Source organism: Panthera onca, chromosome A1 (genome assembly GCF_046562875.1).
Source record: "Panthera onca isolate mPanOnc1 chromosome A1, mPanOnc1 haplotype 2, whole genome shotgun sequence".
Lineage (NCBI taxonomy): Eukaryota > Metazoa > Chordata > Mammalia > Carnivora > Felidae > Panthera > Panthera onca.
The window spans coordinates 134,276,905-134,301,544 of NC_138339.1; the positions used below are offsets into that span (position 1 = coordinate 134,276,905).

The following is a 24,640-nucleotide window of genomic DNA, read 5'->3' on the forward strand; positions in this document are numbered from 1 at the left end:
ACAGGATGAGCGTCCATTCTGGGTTACCTGGGACGGTCCAGATTTAGGCCCATTGCAGGTTAATTATTAACAATGCCCTCATTTACACTCAAAAGTGTCCCAGTTTGGATGATCAATTATGTGATCACCCTAATGAAGGGCTTCGTAAGAACAGCCTGTAGTACGTGCTCAATAACCAGTGGTTCCTCGCTCCCCTTCTCCCTGCTTTAACCAAGACTCAGAACACACAAATCAAAAGGAGCTCCATTTTGAAATAGTAACAAGTTTCTCTATTTCCGGCATGAGCCATTCGCCTATGGTTACTTTACTATTTTAGTAATGACCAATTTTAAAAGATTTGATTTATATATTCTCATCTCCTCCCTCCAAAAGGAAAGAAAGAACAATGCATTTTTGTCAGGCAAAAAGATAAGTGGCAATAATACAAGAAACAGAGAACATATAACACAATTTTTTTTCATTAACAATCCAAGCACTACAAAACATAGACTATACAACTTAAAAATGGAAATACAAATTAATGAAAAACGGGGTACATGTCATATTAGCAATGCAAAAGACCAGCTTAAGCATAGTTTCTCTAAATCGACAATTAATAAAAGGAAAGTGCCCTTTTCTCAAATATGCACAAAAATATTTCGGTCACGTCTAGGGAAAAATTAATCAAAACTTTCTGCTAATTCTATATTACAGCATGTGTCGCTAATGGTTTACAAAACCAAAACGTCTTCTTACACTTAAAATTTACACCCTTTTCCAATCATTATACACTCGTTCAATCCAGTCTGTCAAAAATAAAACAATCTATTTTCTGTATTTATGAAATAATTATTGATATGTCATGGACCTTACATGGTGAATGTGTATGATGGGGACAGGGATCAGAATGATGTCACGGATCTAAAGTGGGCCAAGGGTCAAAGAAGATTAACCTCTGCCTGCCACATCTGGACAGTGATTTCTGAAATAATGCTACTATAGCTAAAATAATTCTAATTTTTTATTTCTTCATCCTAAAAAAGTCTAAAGTTTTCATATTTAAATTTGCTAACCAGTTCTAGAGTTTATTCAAAGTCTATCCAATATGCCACTCGACAGAACTTTTCTTCCTGGGTTCATATTATCCCTATAATTCTAAATCCAGGTGCAAAAAAAAAAAAAATGTAAGGACTCAATAATACTCCCCTTTCCTTCTACATGTTTAGTGATTCACACCAGATTTTATGATAAACTGCACAATCCTAGGTACAGGTCTGCAATGCAAATGAGAAAGAAAATACTTTGATTTTAATGGTTCAACCAAATACCAATGTCACTGCAGCCCACAACTCTCTCCCAAGGACTTCTACAAGTTCATGCTTTTAGCCAAGATCTTATAGGAAGTCATGCTTCACGAGCGCAGTTCTAAAACTAAGAAGAATAGGAAGTCACACTGATATCTCCTTCCAGGCCACCCGTACAAGAAGGACCTACGATCAGCCAGCCTCAGCTTTGAGCTTTCTGGTTCACGTCCAACAGTTGCCTACCAGGTAGATGAACATTCCCATAAGGTGGCAAAACGAGGATAGAGGAGAACCAACTGCAGTTCTGGAAACTTCCAGGGGCTACCAAGCAGATCTTTGTTGTCATTCGCTGCTGCTGCTGCTGCTGCTGCCGCCATCCTCTTGCTTGGGGGAGGAGGAACTGTCTCGGACCGGCAGCAGGTCGTAGTGGCAAGGGATGTGACTGTTCTTTGGGAGGTCATATGGATCCTGGGTGAGATGCCCATTATTGCTGAATATTCCTTGGACAACACTCACTGTAGGTTCTGTGACAAGCAGGGACACATGAATTCATCAGCAGTGGAAAATTTAAACAGGAAAGAGTATGGCATTTCTTGCAAATCTCAAACATACGAGAGGGGCATTTATAAAAAGATAAATATTATTTTATGAAACAAATGATGCTTTTATAATCACTTAGAGGTGGTTACTCTGGGCTGTGAGACCAGCTGACGCACACAATGGTGTTCTGCATGCCACTGGTTTGGATGGAGACATCCAAGGAATACACAGAAATCCTGGATACGAATCATTGTCTGAAAAACACCTTGGAGATGATCTAGTCCAAACCCCTGACTCCACAGGTCAGAAGATTAAGGTCCTTCTAGGCTAACTCAGTTCATGGAAACACTTAACAAGTTCATTTTATGACTCAGGACCCATTCTCTCGGTTCAGCTCTGTGTTAAAGTGGCGGGTTTACAGGACGGTCCAAAGCGGAATAGTAACTGACTTTTCAACGATAAATCTAGGTCACTACAACTTCCACTGTAAAAAAGCTGCCTTAATTCTTTATGAATAGTTATTTATCTTCTCAGTGACATGTCGATGGCCTAAGTTGCTAGTGACTAGAGTTAAATCGGCCACTTCATTTACAAGTAGTAGAGAATTTTCTAAAGTTTAAATCATAAACGCTGAGAAAGAGAGAGAAAAATTAAAATACATGGCCCTACTCTACCTACTCAATGATACTTCTGATTTGTTTCAACTTTCCCCGAACGGTATTTGTAAGGGGCAATCAAAACAATTCTAATTTTAAATTGAATTCTTATTAAGTTCCATCAGATTCACATCTGAGAATATTAGCAATGTATTAGACACATTTAAAAGTAAAATGTTCAATCCTGCTAAGAGCATGAATGTAATGGATGCAATCAGGAAATGGGACCACCTGCTTCATCCACCTGAACCGCTTGTTTTGGCTAACGCGACATAATAGCTGAGGTGACACATGCGCTATTCCACATGGGGGCTCAAATATTCACTACGGTTACAAAGCAAGAGATGGGTGACCAGGTGAGAGATAGGAAAATTTACTTTAAATTTTCTAGCTGGTATCTTCCCTTAAAAATTTAGGTGACCCCAATTAATATGATCACTGTAAACACAGGTTTGCACTGAAAATATGACCACTGTTTTGAATAATGTTTATCTGAACTGTTATTGTACTCTCAAAGACTCCCAAAGACTTTAAAATCATTTCAAAAAAAATTCTTAGGTGAGGCTCTTCCTTTGGTTAGGGGAACTCACCAACTTCATAGACATTCTTGTTGGCTGACGTTGAGTTATTGATCTCTGCATATGGGGAATCTCTCCGTGCTGGTGACTTCATCTCCACATAGCCACACTCTGAGTTTTTGGGGATGAGTACAGGTGGGTCTTTAATAGTGGCATATGGGTTTTCAGAACTGCTTAGGGAGCAGTTACTTGAATTATATTCAGAATTCTTTCCCAAATCTGTGAAGAGAGATGGGGGAGGAAAGCATGGACAACATTGTTTTTTCCCCTGGGATGACTTACTTGGACAGATTACTTCTTTTCCTTTGTAGCTAGTTTTCTCTAATTGTATACGCCGACAACAAAACCATACATTCATCACTTATTTTGGAGAGACTCTGCTATAAAATGACTCAGCCATAGAGTAATTTCAGCTCCTCTCTAAGGTGAGTATCCATGTAAACATTGTGGATTTGATTTAATTTTGATTTTCACACTCCAAATTAATTCCATTTTAATTTACTAATTCCCAAAGGCTTCAATCAAGAAACCACCTGCTGATGGCCCCGGGAGCACAAGAAGTTTCTATCATCACGGCGAGGGAGGCATGTGTGACATGAAGATTCCTGGTAAAACCCCAGGACTGGGCACATGAAGTTATTCATGTAACCATGTGGAGCTCTTCTTATTTTCCCTGCTGTTTCCATTTTTGCATTTCTCGTTCCCCATAAGTCATATATCTTTTCAAGGAAATATGAGTGTTTCCCCAGCAAACTGAAAACCTTTGTTCCCCCAGACTTATGCCCTAACATGATCCACCTACGGTCGTGCTTTTGATCTCAGTGAACGTTGTTTGTGTTGTTTCATGGAGTAATTAACCACACTAACAACTCTACATTTTCTCTAAACTGCCACTCTTGCTTGTTTAGCAAATTATTTCAGTCTCTGAGATAAATTAAAAAAAAATTATGATTCTGATAAATGTACTTCTTCCTTAAACTTAGACCATACCTTTCAAGGATTTTCCCATATAACTTCTGTCAAGTCCAAAAGCTCCTGTGATAAAGAAGAAAAAAAATGCCCAGTGAGATCTGGAAACGAGAAAAACCCATTTAATATTCCAAGGTCATGGAGGAAGCTCGTTTGAGCACCTACTACTTCCCTACTGCAGGAAATAACCAAGCTGCTGCTTTCCAAACCTTTGTACCCAGATCACTCATACCTGGTGTCTTCAGTGCTCAGAATTTAAAATACATATATATGTATCATTCTGATCATTCTGCTCATTTACAGTGAGTTGTGAAATGTTAATCAGTAAAGGTAGAGAACGAGGCATGGATGGATCGGTACACTTGATTCAAGGTTGTACTATGGAAAGGACAAAGCCAGGACTAGAACTGAGACAAAGGACTTGCATTTCATCACTTGCCCACCACGTGACTTAGACAAGAGGTTCAGCTCTCTCGGTGTCAACTCTTTTGTCTCTCAAATGAGGAAAACAAAACCTGCCTTGCAAACTTTACAGGGTGGGTGTGATCATTAAGTGAATTGGAGCATATGCAAAGCCTCATAAATTCTGAGGAACCGTATAAATGAGTGGTGTTTCAATGACCATAATGTTGAACGTGTCCTGTGACCCCCAACTTCAGTCTACATGCAAGCATTTCAAGGGCTCCTCAATGATCTTTTAAGGAAATGTTATAGACTTGGATTAGAAACAGAGAATCAAGTAATGACTTGTGATGAATAGTCACATAAGAAGGAGAATGGTAAGGAGAAGTTCCCCTGCCACTGTGCATGTATTCCTTGTATGTCCTGTGGGACACACTTTTGGGGAGAAGGAGGGAGGATCCCCTAAAGGGAGAGGATGTGTGTAATATCAATCATCATGGGACAGGAAATGGGAATGTCTTCCTCTCTCAGAGACTGTTTTCCTTCCTCTTGGGTCCAGATTGTGAAGCCAAGTTCCCAGGTGGTGGGAAAGGTGCCCAGTTACACAGGGAGGCAGGACAAGGATGAAGAGTGAATTAACCTAACCAAAGTGAGCCTCTGGCTTTCACCCTAAGAACTATCTTAGAAGGTGATCTCTATATCCTTGGGATATCCTACCCAGTAAACGTGCTTTTGTTTGTCTGGGGCCTAGGGCTACACTGGATCGTCTAACAAAGTGATTTATGGAAGGGGGTTTGGCACTTGGTGTCACTTTAAACTCCAGATGGTCTGGATGAAAGGTTAACAACATGGGTGGTCAACTGTGTTGACCTGATCGAACTCTAATAAAAACTCTAGACGCCAAGGCTGAAGTAAGCTTCCCTGGCTGGGAATACTTCATGCATATAGTCATATATTGTAGCCAGGAAAAGTTAGCACTTTCCATGATTCTACTGGAAAAGGACAAGTGGAAGTTTCTGACTTTGAACTTTCCTTGATGCTGCCCACTGTGTCTCTTCCCTTGGTTGATTTTAATCTGTATCCTTTGGCTGTGATAAACTGTAACCATGAGTATAACAGCTTGCAGGGAGTTCTGTGAGTCTGTCTGCCAAATCATTGATCCTGAGGGTGGTCTTGGGGATTCCCAAACTTCATAAAGGGACCGCATGAAGACGGGCAGGACCTGTGGCCTCTGAGACCTTCCTATCAAGGAACCCTGTCCTTGCTACTCTGCCAGATTCATTTAGCTGTCTCCGAATTGTAGCAAAGTCTCATGAGATGTCCATCTCGGTCTTTGCTATACAATGGCTAGAGTCCCCCAGGGGGCTCAGGAGAGAATCAGCATGAGGCAGATAGTAAATTAGGGAACAAAAGTGGCACTGTTAGACCAGCGCCCCTGCCAAGTTCTCTCTGGGTGCTGTTTTAGCAAGGGAGCAGGCGGGTGTTCTCATAAACTCCCCCATGTCTCAATTCCTGGATAGATGCTTTCAAAAGCCTACCTTAATCTAATTCATTCAAGGAGCCACAACAGGATCACTATCCCTAAGTCACAATGAAGAGATCAGCTGCAGTGGAGCGATTAGCCCAGCGCCCTATCACAGAAGTAGGAAACAATCTCAGGGCTTTTGTGTCAAGTTCAGGCCTCTTTCACACAACATCACAACTTTTCCATCATTTAAATCACCTACTCAGTTTATCATCCATAGTGTGCCTTATCCTGTTCTTGGTAAGGGCAGACTTTTTCTGTGCAACAACTGTAAAGGACATAGACAGGAACACATGAAAGAGATCCAGAATTTCCAATGAAGATTTTATACTTTTAACAATCCGTTCCGTGGGCAGAGAAGTTTATCTGTGACCACTGTAGTGACTGTGTTCTAGAGTCAGGACCATGGGTAGCAGGTCTAGGTGGAATAAGAGAACTTTTCTCTCATTAGTGCCGGGTAGTACTTTACTAATACCAATTCATGTATTTCTTTGAGCTACATTACTAATGTAATTTAGACTTAAAAAAAAATCTCGGGGTGCCTGGGTGGCTCGTTGGTTAAATGTCTGACTTCAGCTCAGGTCATGATTCACGGCTTGTGAGTTGGAGCCCCAAGTCAGGCTCTGTGCTGACAGCTCAGAACCTGAAGCCTGCTTCGGATTCTATGTCTCCCTCTCTCTCTGCCCTCCTCCACTCTCTCTCCCTCTCTCACAAACATAAACATTACAAAAAATTTATAAAACAAAACCTCTGTGATGTTAAATGATTTAACCAATACATATAGTGTGAATCTGGTATATAAATAATTCAACTATGTTCAGAAATACACAGCTACTTGATAATGTTCATGTAGAATATAAATAAAAGTAAAGAATTTGTACTCATTTTCCTACTTTAACATTTTCATTTCAATAGTAATAAGTGATTCCAGAGCCCTTAAAGATTGGCTCCTACATCCAGCTCAGGTGATTTGACATATAAGGGCTTCACAGAAAGAACAGTGGAGGAGTAGTTGGAAGACCAACTTTGAGACCTGGCTTTACCTCATTCCTCTATGAAATCTTGGATGATAAGAGAGTTAACCTCTCTTTGGTGACCAGTTTATTGCTCTATAAAACAAGATGCATGGAAAGGACCACCCAGGAGTGTTGTCAGATGCAGCAAATAAAAACACAGGAAGGACAGTTACATGTGAATTTCAGAGAAACAACAAATTATTTTTAGGGTAAGTATGTCTCTTACAACATTTGGGATATACTTATACCAAAAATATTTGTTGCTGCTCTGAAATGCAAATTTAACTGGGTTTTCTGGAAGCCCCACCATCAAATAAATACAAAAGAAAGGGTTCATTACCCACAAGGCAATGCACACATCCATTATGGTATCATCAAGCACCTCCTTGAAAATGAGGTGCAACAGCTTGGCAATGGCACTATTCTTTCATTGGGGAATCACAGCAGCTCTTTAAGGGTGGTCTAGGAAGCCCTACCCCCTTTTCAGCAGGGCCACAAAATCAAAACTATTCTCATAATAGCACAATGACATTATTTTCCTGTTTCTCTCTCATTCTCTCTCAAATACATAGTGGTTTTTCAATAGCTGCACCAAGTGTGGGATCACCACTGACTGAATGCGGAAGCAGATACGAGAATCTATCCTCTACTGAGCCAGATGTTAAAGAGATTTATAAAAAAAGGTAGAGCAGTGCCACTCTTCTCACTAATTTGTTTTTGTTTTAGAAAATGTAGTGACTTTTTCATAAAAATGTTTTATGTTATCATGAAATGAGATGACATCTATTACAAGCAAATAAATAACTACTTTAAATGGTCTCCGTTTTAATTTGGAATATGGTGAATATCAAAAGATATAACCCATACTGACAGAAGGTCTTTGGGGTTCTTGATAACTTTTAAGAGTGTGAAGGGGTCCTATTCCAAAATGTTTGAGAAGCACTGGCTTACTGTACTCCTGTTGACAGTTTCATTTCTTCACCTAAAGGGAAGGGGTTCTCAAGTGTGGGTGGCCCATGGTAAAAGAGAGCGAAGAGGAACACATAGCCTGGTACCACCCTGACAGGATTAAAATCCCAGTGCCACCATTTAATAGTCTTTGAGACTTTTCTCAAGTTACTTAACCTCTTTGTGACTCAGTTTCTCAACCGTCGCATGGACACGATGGTGACGGTAACAGAACGTACTTACCAACAGTACATACTTGTCAGAATGACGTAAGTTAACACATGTGGAGTTAGAATGGGAGCTACACGCAGCCAGGGATTCTTGTCTCTTTGTATCAATCCCTGGCACATACCAGGACCTTAATAAATGTTTGTTGGATGAATAAAGCACCTAGGATAGCAATGCCCATACAGGCATTCGGTATAATTCTATCATTCTGCTCCTTTAGGCATGTTTCCAATAAATCACTTTGGCAGATCATCAATCTGTGACTATCTGAGGTGACTAAAAGATGAAGGAGCCTGCTGAGGACGGACACGGGGAGAACTTGCCAAGCTCGTTGAGGTAGCCGCCGTGTTTCCAATCTGCCGGCAGCGTCCCCGTGCAGTCCGCCACAGGGCCTCTCTTCCCGGGATTCACATTTTTCAGATTCACAAACAGCTGGTTGTTCTTTGACTGTTAAAAACATAAACCGTAAACGGCGTCAAAAGAGAATACAGCGTGGCACAGCACAGTGTTGCCGATCTGGGGAAAGCATGTCCGTGGCAGAAATCGAGGGCTGCTTTTCCAGTGAGGAAAAGCACCTCCACCCTGCACAGAGGGGCAGAGGTGACCACCGGGCAGGCCGCAAAGGGCAGCAGGAGTACGTGTCTCTTGGCCCTAACTAAACCCCCTATGGCTTCAAGTTCGTCATTTCACTTAGTCGCCCTGTTCCCATTAGACTTTACTTGGGTTAACATGCAAAGAACTTTGAAGTGAAAACACCAAACTCTGGGTTTGAGCTCTCCCGCAAAACACTGCATGATTTTGTATGAGTCACTGGTGACCCCGAGCAGTTTTCTTAGCTATAAATACGAGGAGGAGATTAGGTACTTTGCCTCCTTCTCTGAAAATGTAGGTGAACAGATGGCAAGATGCACATAGAAGTCTCCCGGGAAGGTGAAGTACTATCTACCTATCAGGCACTGTAGTTAAAAGCCAGCTGCATTAATGTAATTGCAACTGGATTAACTTAACTACCTTGGTTTTTCTTCCAGCAGAGAGCTGGAATCAGACGATCGGCATTGGAGGAGCACCTGGGTGGCTCAGTTGGTTAAGCGTCCAGCTCTTGATTCGGGCTTGGGTCATCATCTCATGGTTCCTGAGATTGAGCCCTGCATCAGGCTCTGCACTGACAGCGTGGAGCCTGCTTGGGATTCTCTTCTTCTCTCTCTCTCTGCCCCTCCCTTGTTCTCTCTCTCTCTCTCAATAGATAGATAAATAAATAAATAAATAAATAAATATTTTTTAAAAAAGACAATGGAGACAGGAAATATAATTTGGGGCACTCAGAAGGAAGAAATGTTTGGGATTTCGGAGCAATCTAGAAGAGCCTGGGGTGAGGTGAGTGACACAAGAGGAGAAGCCTGGGTATCCAACCTCTCTGTGCATCTATATAACATGAGGATAAAAATCACTCTTGATTCATAGAGTTGGTATGAAGATTAAATGAATTTATATTTCTAAAATGATTAGAAATGCTTGGCACATAGTTTGTTGCTATTTGATCATTTGTGACCTACAAAAAAGAAATCTCATGTGGTTGAACCCAAATAAAGGCATGTGGTTGCTGTTTTTGTTAGGAAAGTGCAGGGGGCCCCCAAAGGGCATTAGAAGAGACGTGGCCAGAAAAGACATAAGCAAAGGCCCAGGATGAAGTCTGCTTAGGCCTGCTCTGAGACATCCTTGGAAACCTCATGCAGTATGAGAAACGTTTTTCCAAAGAGGTGCAACGGAAACAGCGCAAATTGGAGACAAGGAGACCGGGGACCATGACTCATCCTGCAGCTGCCTCCCTCAGCAACTAGGAAGCTGTGTTTTGCAGTGACTTAAAATCCCCAAGGCTTGTGTTTTTTACCCGTAAACTTGGGATTCTAATATGCACCCGCAAGACTGTTGGGAGGAACCAACGAGATAAGAGATATCAAGATCCTAGAACCCCATCTGGGAAACGGCAGCTCTCCCCTATATGCCCGTTCCTTTCCTCACCCCCCTACCCACCTTCGGCGACCTGGAGCCATTTCCTCTCACCTTTGCGATGGTCATCCTGTCTCTGTTGTTGACGTGTGGAGATGTGGCGCACTGGGTAAGCGTGTGGTAGCTGGGGTTGGTGAAGTAATGACTGTTAGCATTTCCGCTGTTGCTGTGGGGAAGGGTTTCTGTAAGAAGAGAAGGAAACGGTTAAGGTGACAGGCTCTTCTAAATCTGTGCAGGTAAAAAGAAGGCAAAATAACAAGTATGAATATTGGTACCACTTCCAAATCACAGGCTGGGCAGAATCCCCTCCTGCCTAGCATACTCAGCAAAGCTTCTAGAAGCAGCAGGTGTCTGCCCTCCTACCTGCCTCCCAAAAAAGTGTGCATGGGTCCTCAGACAAGTCCTCTTTGCTTTGAGGCTTATACACCTGGAAAGCCATTGCTTTGAAACTAATCCTATTGTAACTTTCCTCTTTTTTTTTTTTTTTAAGACACTTAAGCTCTTGCCATAATATTCTTTGCTAGAAATACACTATTAAGTAAATCAGCTGCTTTGTGTATTCCCCCCAGAATCAGTGTATTTATAGACATGTGACCCACCTGAAATCCTGCAGTAATTGCCCAAAATAATAAATATTTAAGGGTTCAAGTTTATGTGGTTACTTCTGATGAATGAGCAGGTCACTTAAAAATCTACCTTTATGGGGACGTGTGACAGAGAGATTCTAAGGAGTGTTCTTAATGAACGGCTTTGGTTCTTGCTAATCCCACAAAACTGTTTCTTATATAACTTGGTTGCTATGCAGTTAATGATGTGTATGGGCCCAGGGACAGGTTAGAAGGCACTGTGTTAAGAACCCAAGGCCAGAGACAGAAGACCTGTTCCATGACTTTGCCAAAATTATGGACACCTCCTTCTCTCCACTTCCTATCCCCGACATATGGCAAAAGCTTAGATGCCCAGGAAAGCTGCCACCAGGTTGAAATTCCCTAAGTCTAAAGCAACCTCAGGGATGCCTCGGTGGCTCAGTCGGTTAAGCAGCGGGCTTCGGCTCAGGTCATGATCTCGCGGTTTGTGAGTTCAATCCTCATACCAGGCTCTGTGCTGACAGCTTCGAATTCTGTGTCTCCCTCTCTCTCTGCCGCTCCCCTACTTGCTCTCTCTCTCTCTCTCTCTCTCTCTCTTTCAAAAATAAGCAAATATTAAAAAAATTTAAGCAATCTCATAATGAATTCAATTTCAAAACCCTCCTAGAAGACAACGGTGGTCATTCTGCTCCTGTCAACATATAAAACACATCTGTAACAAGGGATGTTTTCCCAACATACACTTTCCTCCAGGCTGATGGACAGCAACAATGGACGGCACAGCCAAACACCCAGTTTCAGAGAACCAGGATGAAACCTTACTTTTCAAGGAATAGGATGGCTCTAGGGACCAGTCTTACCTGAAATGGCATAGTCTGCATTCATGACCCTGAGAGCAGGGGTGTAGGTAACTGCTGGCATGCTCGATTCCTTTCCCTTCTGCTTCTGTCTATAAATAACGAACAGCGCGAGGAGGAAGAGAACAACCAGCACCAGGATGATGATGCCGACGATGGCCCCGATCTGATAGGAATCGGCAGGGAGAGCCGTGCTGGTCCTGCTCAAGCTGTTCAGATTTCCAACGATGATAACACCAGCTGGCCAAAGGAAAAGAAGAGATCTGAGCAAGGACAACAACCTGCCAGATGAATGTTTGCACTCTATTTGCAAAATTGTCTCACCGTGCCAATGACTGGGTATGTTCAGTTAGTGAAATGTTAATTCGGAAACCTTTGGAAACAGCAGGAAGGAAAAACAAACATTCTTCATTTGCAGATGCTCTTGGTTTGTCTGTGCCCAGAACAAGGCTGCTCTAAGCCTCAAAAATGAGACCAGATTTCCTGAACCCAAAGACTCTACACTAGGGTTTGGGAGCTTCCCACACACTGCAGATTAAATGCTTAGACCAGAGGCAGAATTCATTGGTGGTAACGATTTATCTAGTTTTTACCATGCTTTATTTATTATGCAGTAGTAAGCTTATGAAGGGCTAACTCCTAAATGTCTCAACTGCCTAACCTTAATTTTAGGTCTATGTCTATCCTCAGCATTTCTTTTTTTTTTTTTTTAATGTTTATTCAGCTTTGAGAGAGAGAGAGACAGAGAGAGAATAAGACAGGGAGGGGCAGAGAGAGAGGGAGACACAGAATCCGATGAAGGCTCCAGCCTCTGAGCTGTTAGCACAGAGCCCGACACAGGGCTCGAACCACAAGATCATGACCTGAGTTGAAGTCACTTAATCAACTAAGCCACCCAGGAGTCCAAGTATTTCTCTTTTTTAAATTCTTTTTGAGAGCATGTGCACAGGTGCACCCCCTGCCTCCCCCCCCCCCCCACAAGAGCGTGTGCAAGCAGGGAAGAGCGGCAAAAGGAAAGGGAAAGAGAGAATCTTAAGCAGGATCCATACCCAGCATGGAGCCCAATGTGGGGCTCAATCTCATGAACTGTGAGATCATGACTGGAACCAAAATCAGGAGTCAGACACTTAACCAACTGAGCCATATACGTGCCCCTATCTTCAACATTTCTAGGAATAATTTTCCTTCCAAGGATAACTCCATCAAAAATCTACTTCAAGATGAGGGTCTGCCTTATCCTAATTTCAATGGACTCTTTCCCCCAAGTTGTATTGTTCCATATAGTGATATTTTTTTTGTGACAGAAAGGTCTGTTTCAATAATAGGTGATGACATCACCTTAAAACCTTACTCGTTAATATTTAAACTTTAGCTTTATATAATTTCTCCTCGCGTTCCATCCAATGGGGACAGGAAAGCTCTGAAGTGGGAGTCAAGAAACCGGGCATCTAAAAAACTGATCCAGATATCCTGAACTTTCCTTTAGGCACTGAAGGCTACAGTTTCACCATCTACAAACAAGGCACCTGGCCGCCCAGAAGGTGCTTCCAGCTCAAACGTCCCTGTGACCTCATGATTCTAAGCATTAGACCTCCTTATTAGACAGCGTGCCCTGAAACATACAGCAGTGTGCATTGTGATCACAATGCATGTGTCCTGATGATGTGACTGTGGAACAGAACGTCTTGTCACGACAGACAAATATAATTCATGAACATGCAAAAGTTACTTAATGAAAGAGAATGAAACAGGAATACATACAGAGTGTACGTTTTAAGATGGCTGCCCCACAACACCGTATGAATTTTCCAAAGCCCCCTAGAGCCCATGTGGTTGTTACCCTCTGAAGCAGAGTCACACATTTCAGGAGCTCTCTGGTGGCCACGCTTTAGAACCATCAGAAGAACTTTCTCTTTTTTTTATTTTCATTTTCTTTTTTTTTTTTTTTTTTTGAGAGAGAGAGAGAGAGAGAGAGAATGCATGAGCAGAGGAGGGGCAGAAGGAGAGGGAGAGAGAGAATCTTAAGCAGGCTCCACTCTTAGTGCACAGCCTGATACAGGGCTCAATCCCACGATGCGGAGATCATGACCTGAGCTGAAATCAAGAGTCGGACACTTAACTGACTGAGCCACCCAGGTACCCCAAGAACTGTCTCAAAGGCCCCATCCATTCCAGAATCAGAATTGCCCAAGTAGGACTACATATATGACCATTCTCAGGTTACTGTGATCCACCCTTGTTAAAAACCATAGGCACAAGCTTCTTAAAAAGGTAAACATATGCCTGTCATATGTCATATGAGCCGATCATTCTACACCTATAAGTTTATCCAAGAGAAATGGAAGTACGTATCCATACAAAGGCTTGACACATTATTGTTCATAATAGCTTTATCTATAATAGCAAAAACTGGAAACAATCCAAATGTCCATCTCCGGGTGGATCAGTAAACAAACAATGATATATCCATGCAGAGGAATACTGTTCGGCAATAAAAAGAACAGAAGTATGGATTCACACAGCAACGTGGTTCAACCTCAGAATAATTTTGCAGAGCAAACAAAAGCAGACAAGAAAGAGTACAGTGTGATTCTACTTACATGAAATTCTAAACAATACAAACCCATCTGTAGTTACATCAGTGGTTGCCTAGGGCCCCGGGAGCAGTGGTGGCAGAGAAGGGCATGAGGTAACATTTGGAAGGGGGTGGGGGGCGGGGGAGGGATGTATTCATGATCTTTATTGTGGTTGTGGTCTCATGGGTATATATGTTTGTCAGATTGTATCAGGTTATATATATACTGCATGCTGTACATATATACATCGTGTACGTATGTATATATGTGTGTATATACATATATATTTATATATATACATATATACACATAATATAATGGTATACATGCATTGCTTTTTATGGGTTAGTTATATCTCAGTAAAGGTGAAAACATTCGTAGGCACAGCGGGAAGTTCCTGAGCTTTGGAATCAGACAAACGCGGCATCTAAGCCCTGACGTACATATAGCTATGTATTCGATATTAGCTACGTCACGATGGGCAAATGACTCAACCTCTCTGAGCCTTACCTTCCTCACCCGTAGGACAGCAGCAATGAGGCATCCATCTGGCAACTAAACAACCAGCTACACCTTGCAGTGGAGGTGCAAATACTTCATGTTGCCTGGTACATGGTGGTTACACAGTTCAAGGCAGTAGGACCCTTTACTAGTATCCTTACCTTGATCGCATCGCGCCCCCTTCCAGCCTGGGCTGCAGTAACAGGTCCCAGTGATATGGTCGCAGGTGGAGTTGTTCAGGCAGTCACATATCTGGCGACAGCCATAGCCATATGTTCCTGCAGGGCACTCTGAGGAGATGAAAATCCAACATAAGCTGTCCAGCTTTCGGGATGTGGGGCAAGGCTGTCTCTTACTATATGATCCTCTGTGTCTCAAGGGCAGCCCTTCCGGGGGATCCTTACGCAGGCAGACCCACCCTGGAAGTCCTAGAGCTGGCCAGGATTCCCTGCCACATGGGATTCGGGGCCACGTGGCACAAGGCCAGACACTGAGCTCCTTGCCACAGCTCCTGACTCCTGCAGCTTCTATGTACCCACTTCCCTGATGGGTAAGTTGAGAGTCTGCAGAACCCAACAGAACTGATGAAGATCGTGAGCAAGGGCAACCTGAGATGACCCCGCCGGGCAAAACTGTGAGATAAAACACTAAAGAGTATGGACAAGAGATGGCATCCTTGAGAACGTGAGCACGTTCCCGACGACTCAGGGATCTTCCAAGTGGCGCATTCCGACTCGGATTAGCTGGGAACAGGGACAAGGGAAGGGCAAGTCTTGTTAATTTTCTAGGTAAGAACTTCATTTGCCATAGAATGGCTCAAAATTTGGATGTGCAAGTTGAAGCCTGAGAGACGAAAATACTGATGTTTTTATGATGCACTCTTCATAAGAGTTGGGTGTGAATTTCAAAGAAGAGTCAAATCTAAAAATCATCACCAAATACTGATGTTTTCTGTAAAGTGAGCAGCAGGGGGCAATGTTCTATTATTATTGGAATTCTCTGTCACAGTGTTTCTGTTTACAAAAGAGCACCAGGAGAGTTCTCCAAAAATAGGGATATTTTAATTTGATGTTCAAAGTAATCACGGAAGCACTTAAGCAGCTTTTATTTAATAAGAACCATAACCGGTCTGGCATTCAAGGGAAAGTCATTTTAGAGTCTGTTCTGATTCTAGGTATGTGCACATATGTTTAGACATTTATGCACACACACACACACACACACACACGCACACACATACACACACACACACACAATATTTACACACACAAGGGGTATGCAGGAAACCGTGTGACTCAGTACGTGTTTCAGGATGAAATGAATAGCAGTAAAAAACTAAAATTGGGACATCCGTTTCCAGGCTGATTCCTGGAGGTCACTCCTGTTATATTTACTATACAGGAAGACATGCAAAAATAACTCAAGGGTTTAGTACACAAGACTGAGACGACCTGGATATTCCAGGGGTGCTGTGAGGTGCTGCTGGGGTAGAGGGAAGGCGATGGTTTATTGCCAAAGCCCCGTCCTGCTGATCTGCCTTTCCGGCCATAATGCTCCCACAGCCCTGTAATCTTTGCTGCGTCCTTGCCAAGAGCGCCCTCTCTGGTAAGCAAGAATGCTCCTGTCCCTTTCTTGTCATCTATGATAAAAGACTGAGCCCCATTACAGCTCTAAGACCCTATTTATTCATTCTGAATATTGAATGAAAGTCACAGAGGAAAGTAACAAGAGACTACTTTGAAATACTCAATCTAAACCTAATTTTCTTATACCCTGCAGACGCATAGCTGTAGCGGCAGAAATGGCAAAAAAGGCTGCGTAATTCCAACAGAGCATATTCTTCTGGAGTGGGATTTTTACAGCAAAAAATTTTAAGGCGATATATTGTCTTGAACGTTGTAAAGACCGAGACGCACAGTTGCTAGGGGAAACAGTAGAAAAATACTATCTAGCAAAGGTTGTCGGAAGGGGGGCAACGTTTGTATGGACCTCATTCCACACCCACTGAGGGGCTGGGAGCCCCTACCTGCCTTTTGTGCACTCAGCCTGGCCCCAGAGAATGCATTCTCCTCCAGTGTGGAGCCGGGCTCTGACTCTGACTGGCTCGTAACGCCCTTGAGCAGCCACGTTCCAAAAATAAGCAGAAGAGTTAGAGAGAGCCAGGGTGAACAGATGGAAAACCTGAATTCTGTCTTCCTCCTTGGAGCCACACCCCCTCCACCCAGAGCACTGATTACTTACCCAGAAGAAGTTTAGGGGGAAAGACAGCCAGCAAGGACCCCAAGGTGGCCAGCTCTCTGGGAGGGTTGACGGTAACAGTCAACAGTGCTGGTAAGTGACCAGCCATCCATTCAAACAACTTGACAGATGCAGGTCCTGCCTTCATATTGTTCAGGCATGTAGGAAAACTGATTCTAGGGGAAAATACCAACCAGACGGGTCACCCTCCCGTACTTACTCTGTTCACAGCGCTTCCCCATGAACCCGGTCCGGCATGTACACTGTCCAGAGATGTGGTCACAGTCAGCTCCATTTTGACACTGGCATATCAACGCACAGTCCTTTCCGTAAAAACCCAGAGGACATCCTGTGCAGGAGGGAAGGACAGCAGAGTCAGAGGCTGCTGAGGAAAAACACAGCTCTTGCTTCCCACTGTTTGTGTTTAAACCTGAAAGGTTCTTAGCCACTGGAGAGTGAATAAAGACAGTAATGCAGATCTCAGCTCGTCACAAAGGCTTCTTTGAAGTCCCAAGATGGGGCGCGTGCAAGGAGGTCATAATTCATGAGCGGGAGGCAGAATGGTTCCATACCTGGTGCTCCTGGAGACAAGACTAGTATCTTCTGACAAAGCACGCCACCAACTCCGCGGAAGTATGGGGGCAATTCCTTGCATTCTTTCCCTGAACTACTAGACTCCTGGACTCAAATGCCATGGACTGAAATGGGTATTATATATTAAAATTACCCATATGCTTTTACTTACAGCACAGAACGTCTCTCAGTCTGCGGCTAGCCCTGTCCACCGTATCCGTTACTGACTTAGATAACATCTCCTTCACCAAAGATGTAGAGTAGAATGTTAAACTCAAAAACAAACAAACAAACAAAACCCCAGCACTTCATAGGTGCTTTGTAAAAAAAAAAAAAAAATCCATAAACCTAACACTGCTGTATGATTTTCCAGACCCAGACCTCTTGGCTGAGGACACACATAAGCCCCATGGTCTGTCCTGGGCCAGCAGCTGCCCAGCAAGGGTGTGGGCTCTCTGGCATAACAAAACGTTCAATACAGGCTGCTTGTATGGCTACTTCTAAGTATCCCATGTGGATTTTTATTTTCTCTTTTTCTAATGGAGGTTTTAAGCAAAGTTCAACTTCCAAGAAACAGAGGCAGAGCACAGATGCCAGCATGCAATGACAACTGCCATTGCCATATATTTATTTAGCACCTAATCGATGCCAGATGCTTTGCATGCATCCTCTCACTGAATCTTCACCGCAGTGCAGACACACAGGGATGGGTATCCCTACCTAGAGCAGGGAGCTCAGCCCTACACGCCCTAAGTCACACAGCCAGGAAACTCAGGCAAGTCTGGCTCCAGACCCCATGTCCTTCCCACTTTCTTGTGCTATGTCCATTTACAAAGGTCCTCGGATTAAAGTAGACCCTAATATTGGAATGATAAATAGTAATGTGTAAGTAATTTTCTCTAAGTAGCTGAAAAACTTTCTATATATACAATCTTGGCAGAATATGCCTGAGACAAGATCTCTACTTGCCAATGCTCCCTTTTGAACAATGGCTCAAGGTTTATACCCACTTCCAGGAAGTTTCAAAACACTTGTTCAGCCTATTCTCCAGTTTTCTAATTAGTGTTAAACAAGCGATGCCCAATTGTTTCATTAAATTTTTTAATGTTTATTTATTGTTGAGAGAGAGAGAGATGAGCAGGGAAGGGGCAGAGAGAGAGGGAGACACAGAATCCAAAGTAGCCTCCAGGCTCTGAGTTGTCAGCACAGAGCCCGATGCAGGGCTCAAACTCAAGAACCACAAGATCATGACCTGAGCCAAAGTCGGATGCTTAACTGACTGAGTCACTGAGTGCCCACCTAATTTTTTTTTAAGATTTTATTTTTAAGTGACCTTTACACCCAACATTGGGCTTCAACTTAAGACTCTGAGATCAAGAGTCATATGCTTTAATGACTGAGCCAGACAGGCACCCCAAGAATTGCCTAATTTCTGACCTATTTTTCTTTCTCATCTCATTTCTGGGATTTCTGGGTGCTCATCGATTGGGAGAATAAATATTGTTGAAATTTCAGTACTACCCAAAGCAATCTGCACATTCAACGCAATCCCAATCAAAATTGCACCAGCATTCTTCTCGAAGCTAGAACAAGCAATCCTAAAATTTGTATGGAACCACAAAAGACCCCGAATAGCCAAAGTAATATTGAAAAAGAGCGAGGCATCACAATCCCAGACTTTAGCCTCTACTACAAAGCTGTAATCATCAAGACAGCATGGTATTGGCACAAAAGCAGACACACAGACCAATGGAATAGAATAGAAACCCCAGAACTAGACCCACAAACGTATGGCCAACTAATCTTTGACAAAGCAGGAAAGAACATCCAATGGAAAAAAGACGGTCTCTTTAACAAATGGTGCTGGGAGAACTGGACAGCAACATGCAGAAGGTTGAAACTAGACCACTTTCTCACACCATTCACAAAAATAAACTCAAAATGGATAAAGGACCTGAATGTGAGACAGGAAACCATCAAAACCCTAGAGGAGAAAGCAGGAAAAGACCTCTCTGACCTCAGCCGCAGCAATTTCTTACTTGACACATTCCCCAAAGGCAAGGGAATTAAAAGCAAAAATGAACTATTGGGACCTCATGAAGATAAAAAGCTTCTGCACAGCAAAGGAAACAACCAACAAAACTAAAAGGCAACCGACGGAATGGGAAAAGATATTTGCAAATGACATATCGGACAAAGGGCTAGTATCCAAAATCTATAAAGAACTCACCAAACTCCACACCTGAAAAACAAATAATCCAGTGAAGAAATGGGCAGAAGACATGAATAGACACTTCTCTAAAGAAGACATCCAGATGGCCAACAGGCACATGAAAAGATGCTCAACGTCGCTCCTCGTCAGGGAAATACAAATCAAAACCACACTCAGATATCACCTCACACCAGTCAGAGTGGCCAAAATGAACAAATCAGGAGATTATAGATGCTGGAGAGGATGTGGAGAAACGGGAACCCTCTTGCACTGTTGGTGGGAATGCAAACTGGTGCAGCCACTCTGGAAAACAGTGTGGAGGTTCCTCAAAAAATTAAAAATAGGTCTACCTTACGACCCAGCAATAGCACTGCTAGGAATTTACCCAAGGGATATGGGAGTGCTGATGCCTAGGGACACTTGTACCCCAATGTTTATAGCAGCACTCTCAACAATAGCCAAATTGTGGAAAGAGCCTAAATGTCCATCAACTGACGAATGGATAAAGAAGTTGTGGTTTATATATACAATGGAATACTACTTGGCAATGAGAAAGAATGAAATATGGCCCTTTGTAGCAACGTGGATGGAACTGGAAAGTGTTATGCTAAGTGAAATAAGTTATATAGAGAAAGACAGATACCATGTGTTTTCACTCTTATGTGGATCCTGAGAAACTTAACAGAAACCCATGGGTGAGGGGAAGGAAAAAAAAAGTCAGAGAGTGAGGGAAGCAAACCATAAGAGACTCTTAAAAACTGAGAATAAACAGGGTTGATGGGGGTAAGAGGGAGGGGAAAGTAGGTCATGGGCATTGAGGAGGGCACCTGTTGGGATGAGCATTGGGTGTTGTATGGAAACCAATTTAACGATAAATTTCATATTTAAAAAAAAGACTCTGAGATCAAGAGTCACATGCTTGAATGACTGAGCCAGCCGGGCACCCCAAGAATTGCCTAATTTCTGACCTATTTTCCCTTCTCAGCTCATTTCTGGGATTTAAAATTTCATATTATGATTAAAAAAAGAATAAAATGATATATTATTGGGGCACATGGCGGGCTCAATCAGTCAAGCATCTGACTCTCGATTTCCGCTCAGGTCATGATCTCATTTGTGGGATCGAGCCTTGTGTCAGGCTCAGCACGGAGCATGGAGCTGCTTGGGATTCTCTCTCTCCCTCTCTCTCTCTGCACTTTCCCTGCTTGTGCTCTCTTTCTTTCTCAAAATAAATAAATAAACTGAAACCAAGTGTATACTATTATTGGTAACCATCATTCGTGCTTTCCCGTGCTGTCTCCTTTATTCATTTGAAGGCAAGAAGATAGAGAATAGTCTTTTTTCTCCCTGACAGTGCTGAGCTGTGGAATACTTTGCACATTATATCCTATGATGGTAAAAACCTCACAGAAGAAGAAATGGTTGGGGCACTATGTGATATAAAATGGAAAAAAGAATGAGTGGTTCTTGAAGCATGATCCCAGACTGGCATCACCATGTGGAAAGTTGTCAGCAATATGAATTCTCAGGTCCCACCCCAGACCTAGTGAATCAGACACTCTGGGAGTGGGGCCAGCAGTCTGTGTTTGTCATGCCACCTGGGTGACTCTGACGCTCACTTAAGCTTGAGAACCACGGAACACACTCTTCTCCAAGAGCACACATTACGTCGGGGAGCAAGGCTTGTGATCTTCACTGCCTTTCTAGCCACAGTCACTTAACCCAACCTTTGTGCTGTTGGAATAAATGACAGGGTGGACATCCATGTAACCACCACCCCAGTTTGAACCATTATATAGAACATTTTCATCACCCTTCATGCACCTTCCCAGTAGATAATCCTAACAGATCAATTTGTTTGTTCTTGATCTTCATATAAAAGGAATCACAGGGATGTCTGGGCGGCTCAAGCGGTGGAAGTCTGACTTCGGCTCAGGTCATGATCTCACAGATTGTGGGTTCAAGCCCTGCATGGGGGCTCTAGGCTGTCAGCACGGAGCCGGCTTTGGATCCTCTGTCCCCCCTCTCCCTCTCTGCCCCATCCCCTTTCACACTCTCTCTCTCTAAAAATAAATAAAAACATTAAAAAAAAAATAAAAGGAATCACATACTACAAAAATGTGTACATATGTCTGTACAAAGATACATGTATTGATAAATGATAGGGAGTTTGGTGCTTATACATAGGGTCTGGTCAAAGGAGAGTGAGGAAAGAAACTGCACACCATCACATACAGCACTGCTCCACTTCGGTGTCCTGCAATGACATACAGACAGAAAACTTGGAACGTGACAGCTCATAACCACACAGAGGCAGTTAGACGTCTAGTGGTCACGGGGGAGATGAAACAACACTCCAACGCCAGGAACCCTGGGTGAGCTCAGTTCGTGCATGCAAAGGGCGAGGCTTGGTCCCATCCCCCTTGGGTGTGGCTCCCTTGGTGAGTCTCGGAAGGCTTGTCACTTACTCTGAGTGCAGTACAGCCCCGTCCAGCCGGGAGTGCATTTACATTCCCCATCATAGGCGCTGCAGAAGGCCCCGTTGTGACAGTTGCACGTGTGGATGCAGTTCGGGCCCCAGTGGGCAGGCGGACAAGCTGAAACCACAGCACGCATGGAGAGTTCGGTTAGAGCCCGGAGACCAGCACCCAGCAGAGGGAACTCCGTCCTGCTGCCCATCTCCTTGCATATGGGAGGTTAGTGGTGTGCATCAGGACTAAGAAAGCACGGTGCTCCCAGACTGACTAATACCCAGATGGCAACATTGACTGCAACGGCAACCATCATTACTGCCACTGTATTCATGGACAGACTGCGGAGTGAGGCAGGCAGAACAAAAAGCATCTACAGTTCATAGATTTACTTGCCTAACAAATGCACACTGAGCTCCTAAGTGCCCAGCACTGTTCTAGACACAGAAGAGATAGCAGAGGACCAGGCAAGGTCCAGACCGCCCTTTGAAACCTTATACAGTAAAACCTTGTTTTGCAAGCATAATTCACTCCAGAAACATGCTTATAATCCAAAGCACCTGTATATCAAAGCGCATTTCAAGAACCATTGGCTCAGTTGTGATCATGTGACGTTGGGCATCATGTGCTCCTTGTATTGCAAGACATCGCTCACCAGAGCCGCTCCCTCAGGGAAGGCTTCCCCAAGGAGAGAACATTTAAGCAGAGATAAGATGGACAAAATGATAGGACTAAGAAAAACTAAGGGATCTGGTGTCACGTAAGTCACACACCAGTCGCTCTGCTCCAGAGTTGTCACTAGAGATTTGTTTAAAGTTTAAGGTGTAAATTATATGTAAGAATTGGTTTACTCATGAAAATTCTTAATTGGATGAAGCAGAAAATAATAAAAGGAAATCATTGGAGGGTCACTGTCCATTTAAGAGCAAAAAGAGCTTCAGATAAAGTATCTGTGAAATAATATCATATTATGGGGTAAAACGATTTGATTTACCAAAAACAAACAAAAAAACACACAGAAAACCTTTTCATTTATACTAATGCTTCGAGAATAAACCTGCTTTGGGGCACCTGGGTGGCTCAGTCGGTTAAGCGTCCAACTTCGTCTCAGGTCATGATCCCAGGGGTTGATGGGTTCGAGCCCCGCATCGGGCTCTGTGCTGACAGCTCGGAGCCTGAAGCCTGCTTTGGATTCTGTGTCTCTCTCTCTCTTTCTGACCCTCCCCCGCTCACACTCTGTCTCTCTCTCTCTCTCAAAAATAAATAAACATTTAAAAAAAACTTTAAGGAATAAACCTGCTTAAAATGAGGACAACCATTGTATCTACATGAGAAGATGGGTCTTAGCAGAACCAGCTGATCATTTCAAAACAAAAAGAGATCAAACCATCATGCTGTTTACCTTAAGAGTATACAGTGATGTATGTTAATTATTTCTCAATAAAATTGGAGGAAAACAAAGCAGGACCATCTATAATTTTTATTTGGTTACCCAGTAGGGAATATGGCCCAATGAAGATAGTAAGTCTGAAGTAAGTAAAAAATAGAAAAAAAAATTCTCCTGAAATTGTGTGCACCATTTTTTGCCCAAGAACAAGGGGAAAATGATAGGTGACGTTCAAGGTCTGAAATTAAACTTAGAATGGATTTTCTGAGCCCAATACCCTCATTTTACAGATTAAGAGTTACTGAAAAGTGAATAAGCATGCTACCCATTTAGGCTCTTTGCAAGACCTTATTTGGATTTAACATAGGAACATTGGATAGAGCTCTTAGTGGGGGAAACAGCCATTTAAAAATTAAAATAATGTATATCATAATTATTCATATGTTATTTCTTGATTATATAAACACTCTTACTTTAGTCCTAAAGAATTTGAAAACCAATGAAGATCAATGGTTGCTCCTAAATAAGACTTACGTTGAGAGCAGTCACTGCCAATCCAACCCGGGTAACACTGACAAGATCTGTCAATGGGGTTACAGGTTCCATTGTTGGTACAGGTACAAACCCCTGCACAGTTTTTCCCAAATCTGCCGCTGGGACACACTGTGAATAAGTTTTAGGTCAGTAACGCACAATTACATCTCATCGCATGGAACTCTAGAGTCTTGGGACAGAAAACAACTTTGAAAGCCATCAGCCCAGCTGCCCATTTAGTAGCTGCCTCCACTCAACAGCACCCCGTCATCTGGAATGGGCTCATTTTTAGAAACACACGAAGCCCAACATTCTCATTAAGGCATCACAAACCAGGAGACATCATCACATTTCTGGAAATCTGACTTCATGGCTTCTTGCTCAGGGAGTCCAAACCCTCCCTGATATTGATTTTTCATGGGATGCTGTTTCCTATTAAAACCGAAGAGCAGCACAGCTCAGAGAGTAGAGAGATTCTGCCGGGGTGGCAAGCCAGCTTTTCCAAAGTTATTTCTGCAGAAGCTGCAGAAAGGGCATCCCAGAAGGCATTGA

General features: G+C 42.9%; 1 protein-coding gene across 1 annotated transcript in view; it reads right to left on the reverse strand.

Moving 5' to 3' along the window:
- Nucleotides 1–436: 436 nt before the first annotated feature.
- The window catches only part of MEGF10 (multiple EGF like domains 10), a 181,622-nt gene continuing 157,418 nt past the window's right edge, over nt 437–24,640 (reverse strand). Inside the window, exons 16-25 of the mRNA XM_078451403.2 lie at nt 24,089–24,217; nt 22,165–22,293; nt 17,132–17,260; nt 14,835–14,963; nt 11,600–11,836; nt 10,207–10,334; nt 8,469–8,592; nt 4,048–4,092; nt 3,070–3,276; nt 437–1,807 (exon numbers count right to left, since the gene is read on the reverse strand). Coding sequence (XP_078307529.2) covers nt 1,626–1,807; nt 3,070–3,276; nt 4,048–4,092; nt 8,469–8,592; nt 10,207–10,334; nt 11,600–11,836; nt 14,835–14,963; nt 17,132–17,260; nt 22,165–22,293; nt 24,089–24,217 — 1,439 coding nt within the window. The 3' untranslated portion in view covers nt 437–1,625. The remainder of the gene's footprint in view (nt 1,808–3,069; nt 3,277–4,047; nt 4,093–8,468; nt 8,593–10,206; nt 10,335–11,599; nt 11,837–14,834; nt 14,964–17,131; nt 17,261–22,164; nt 22,294–24,088; nt 24,218–24,640) is intronic.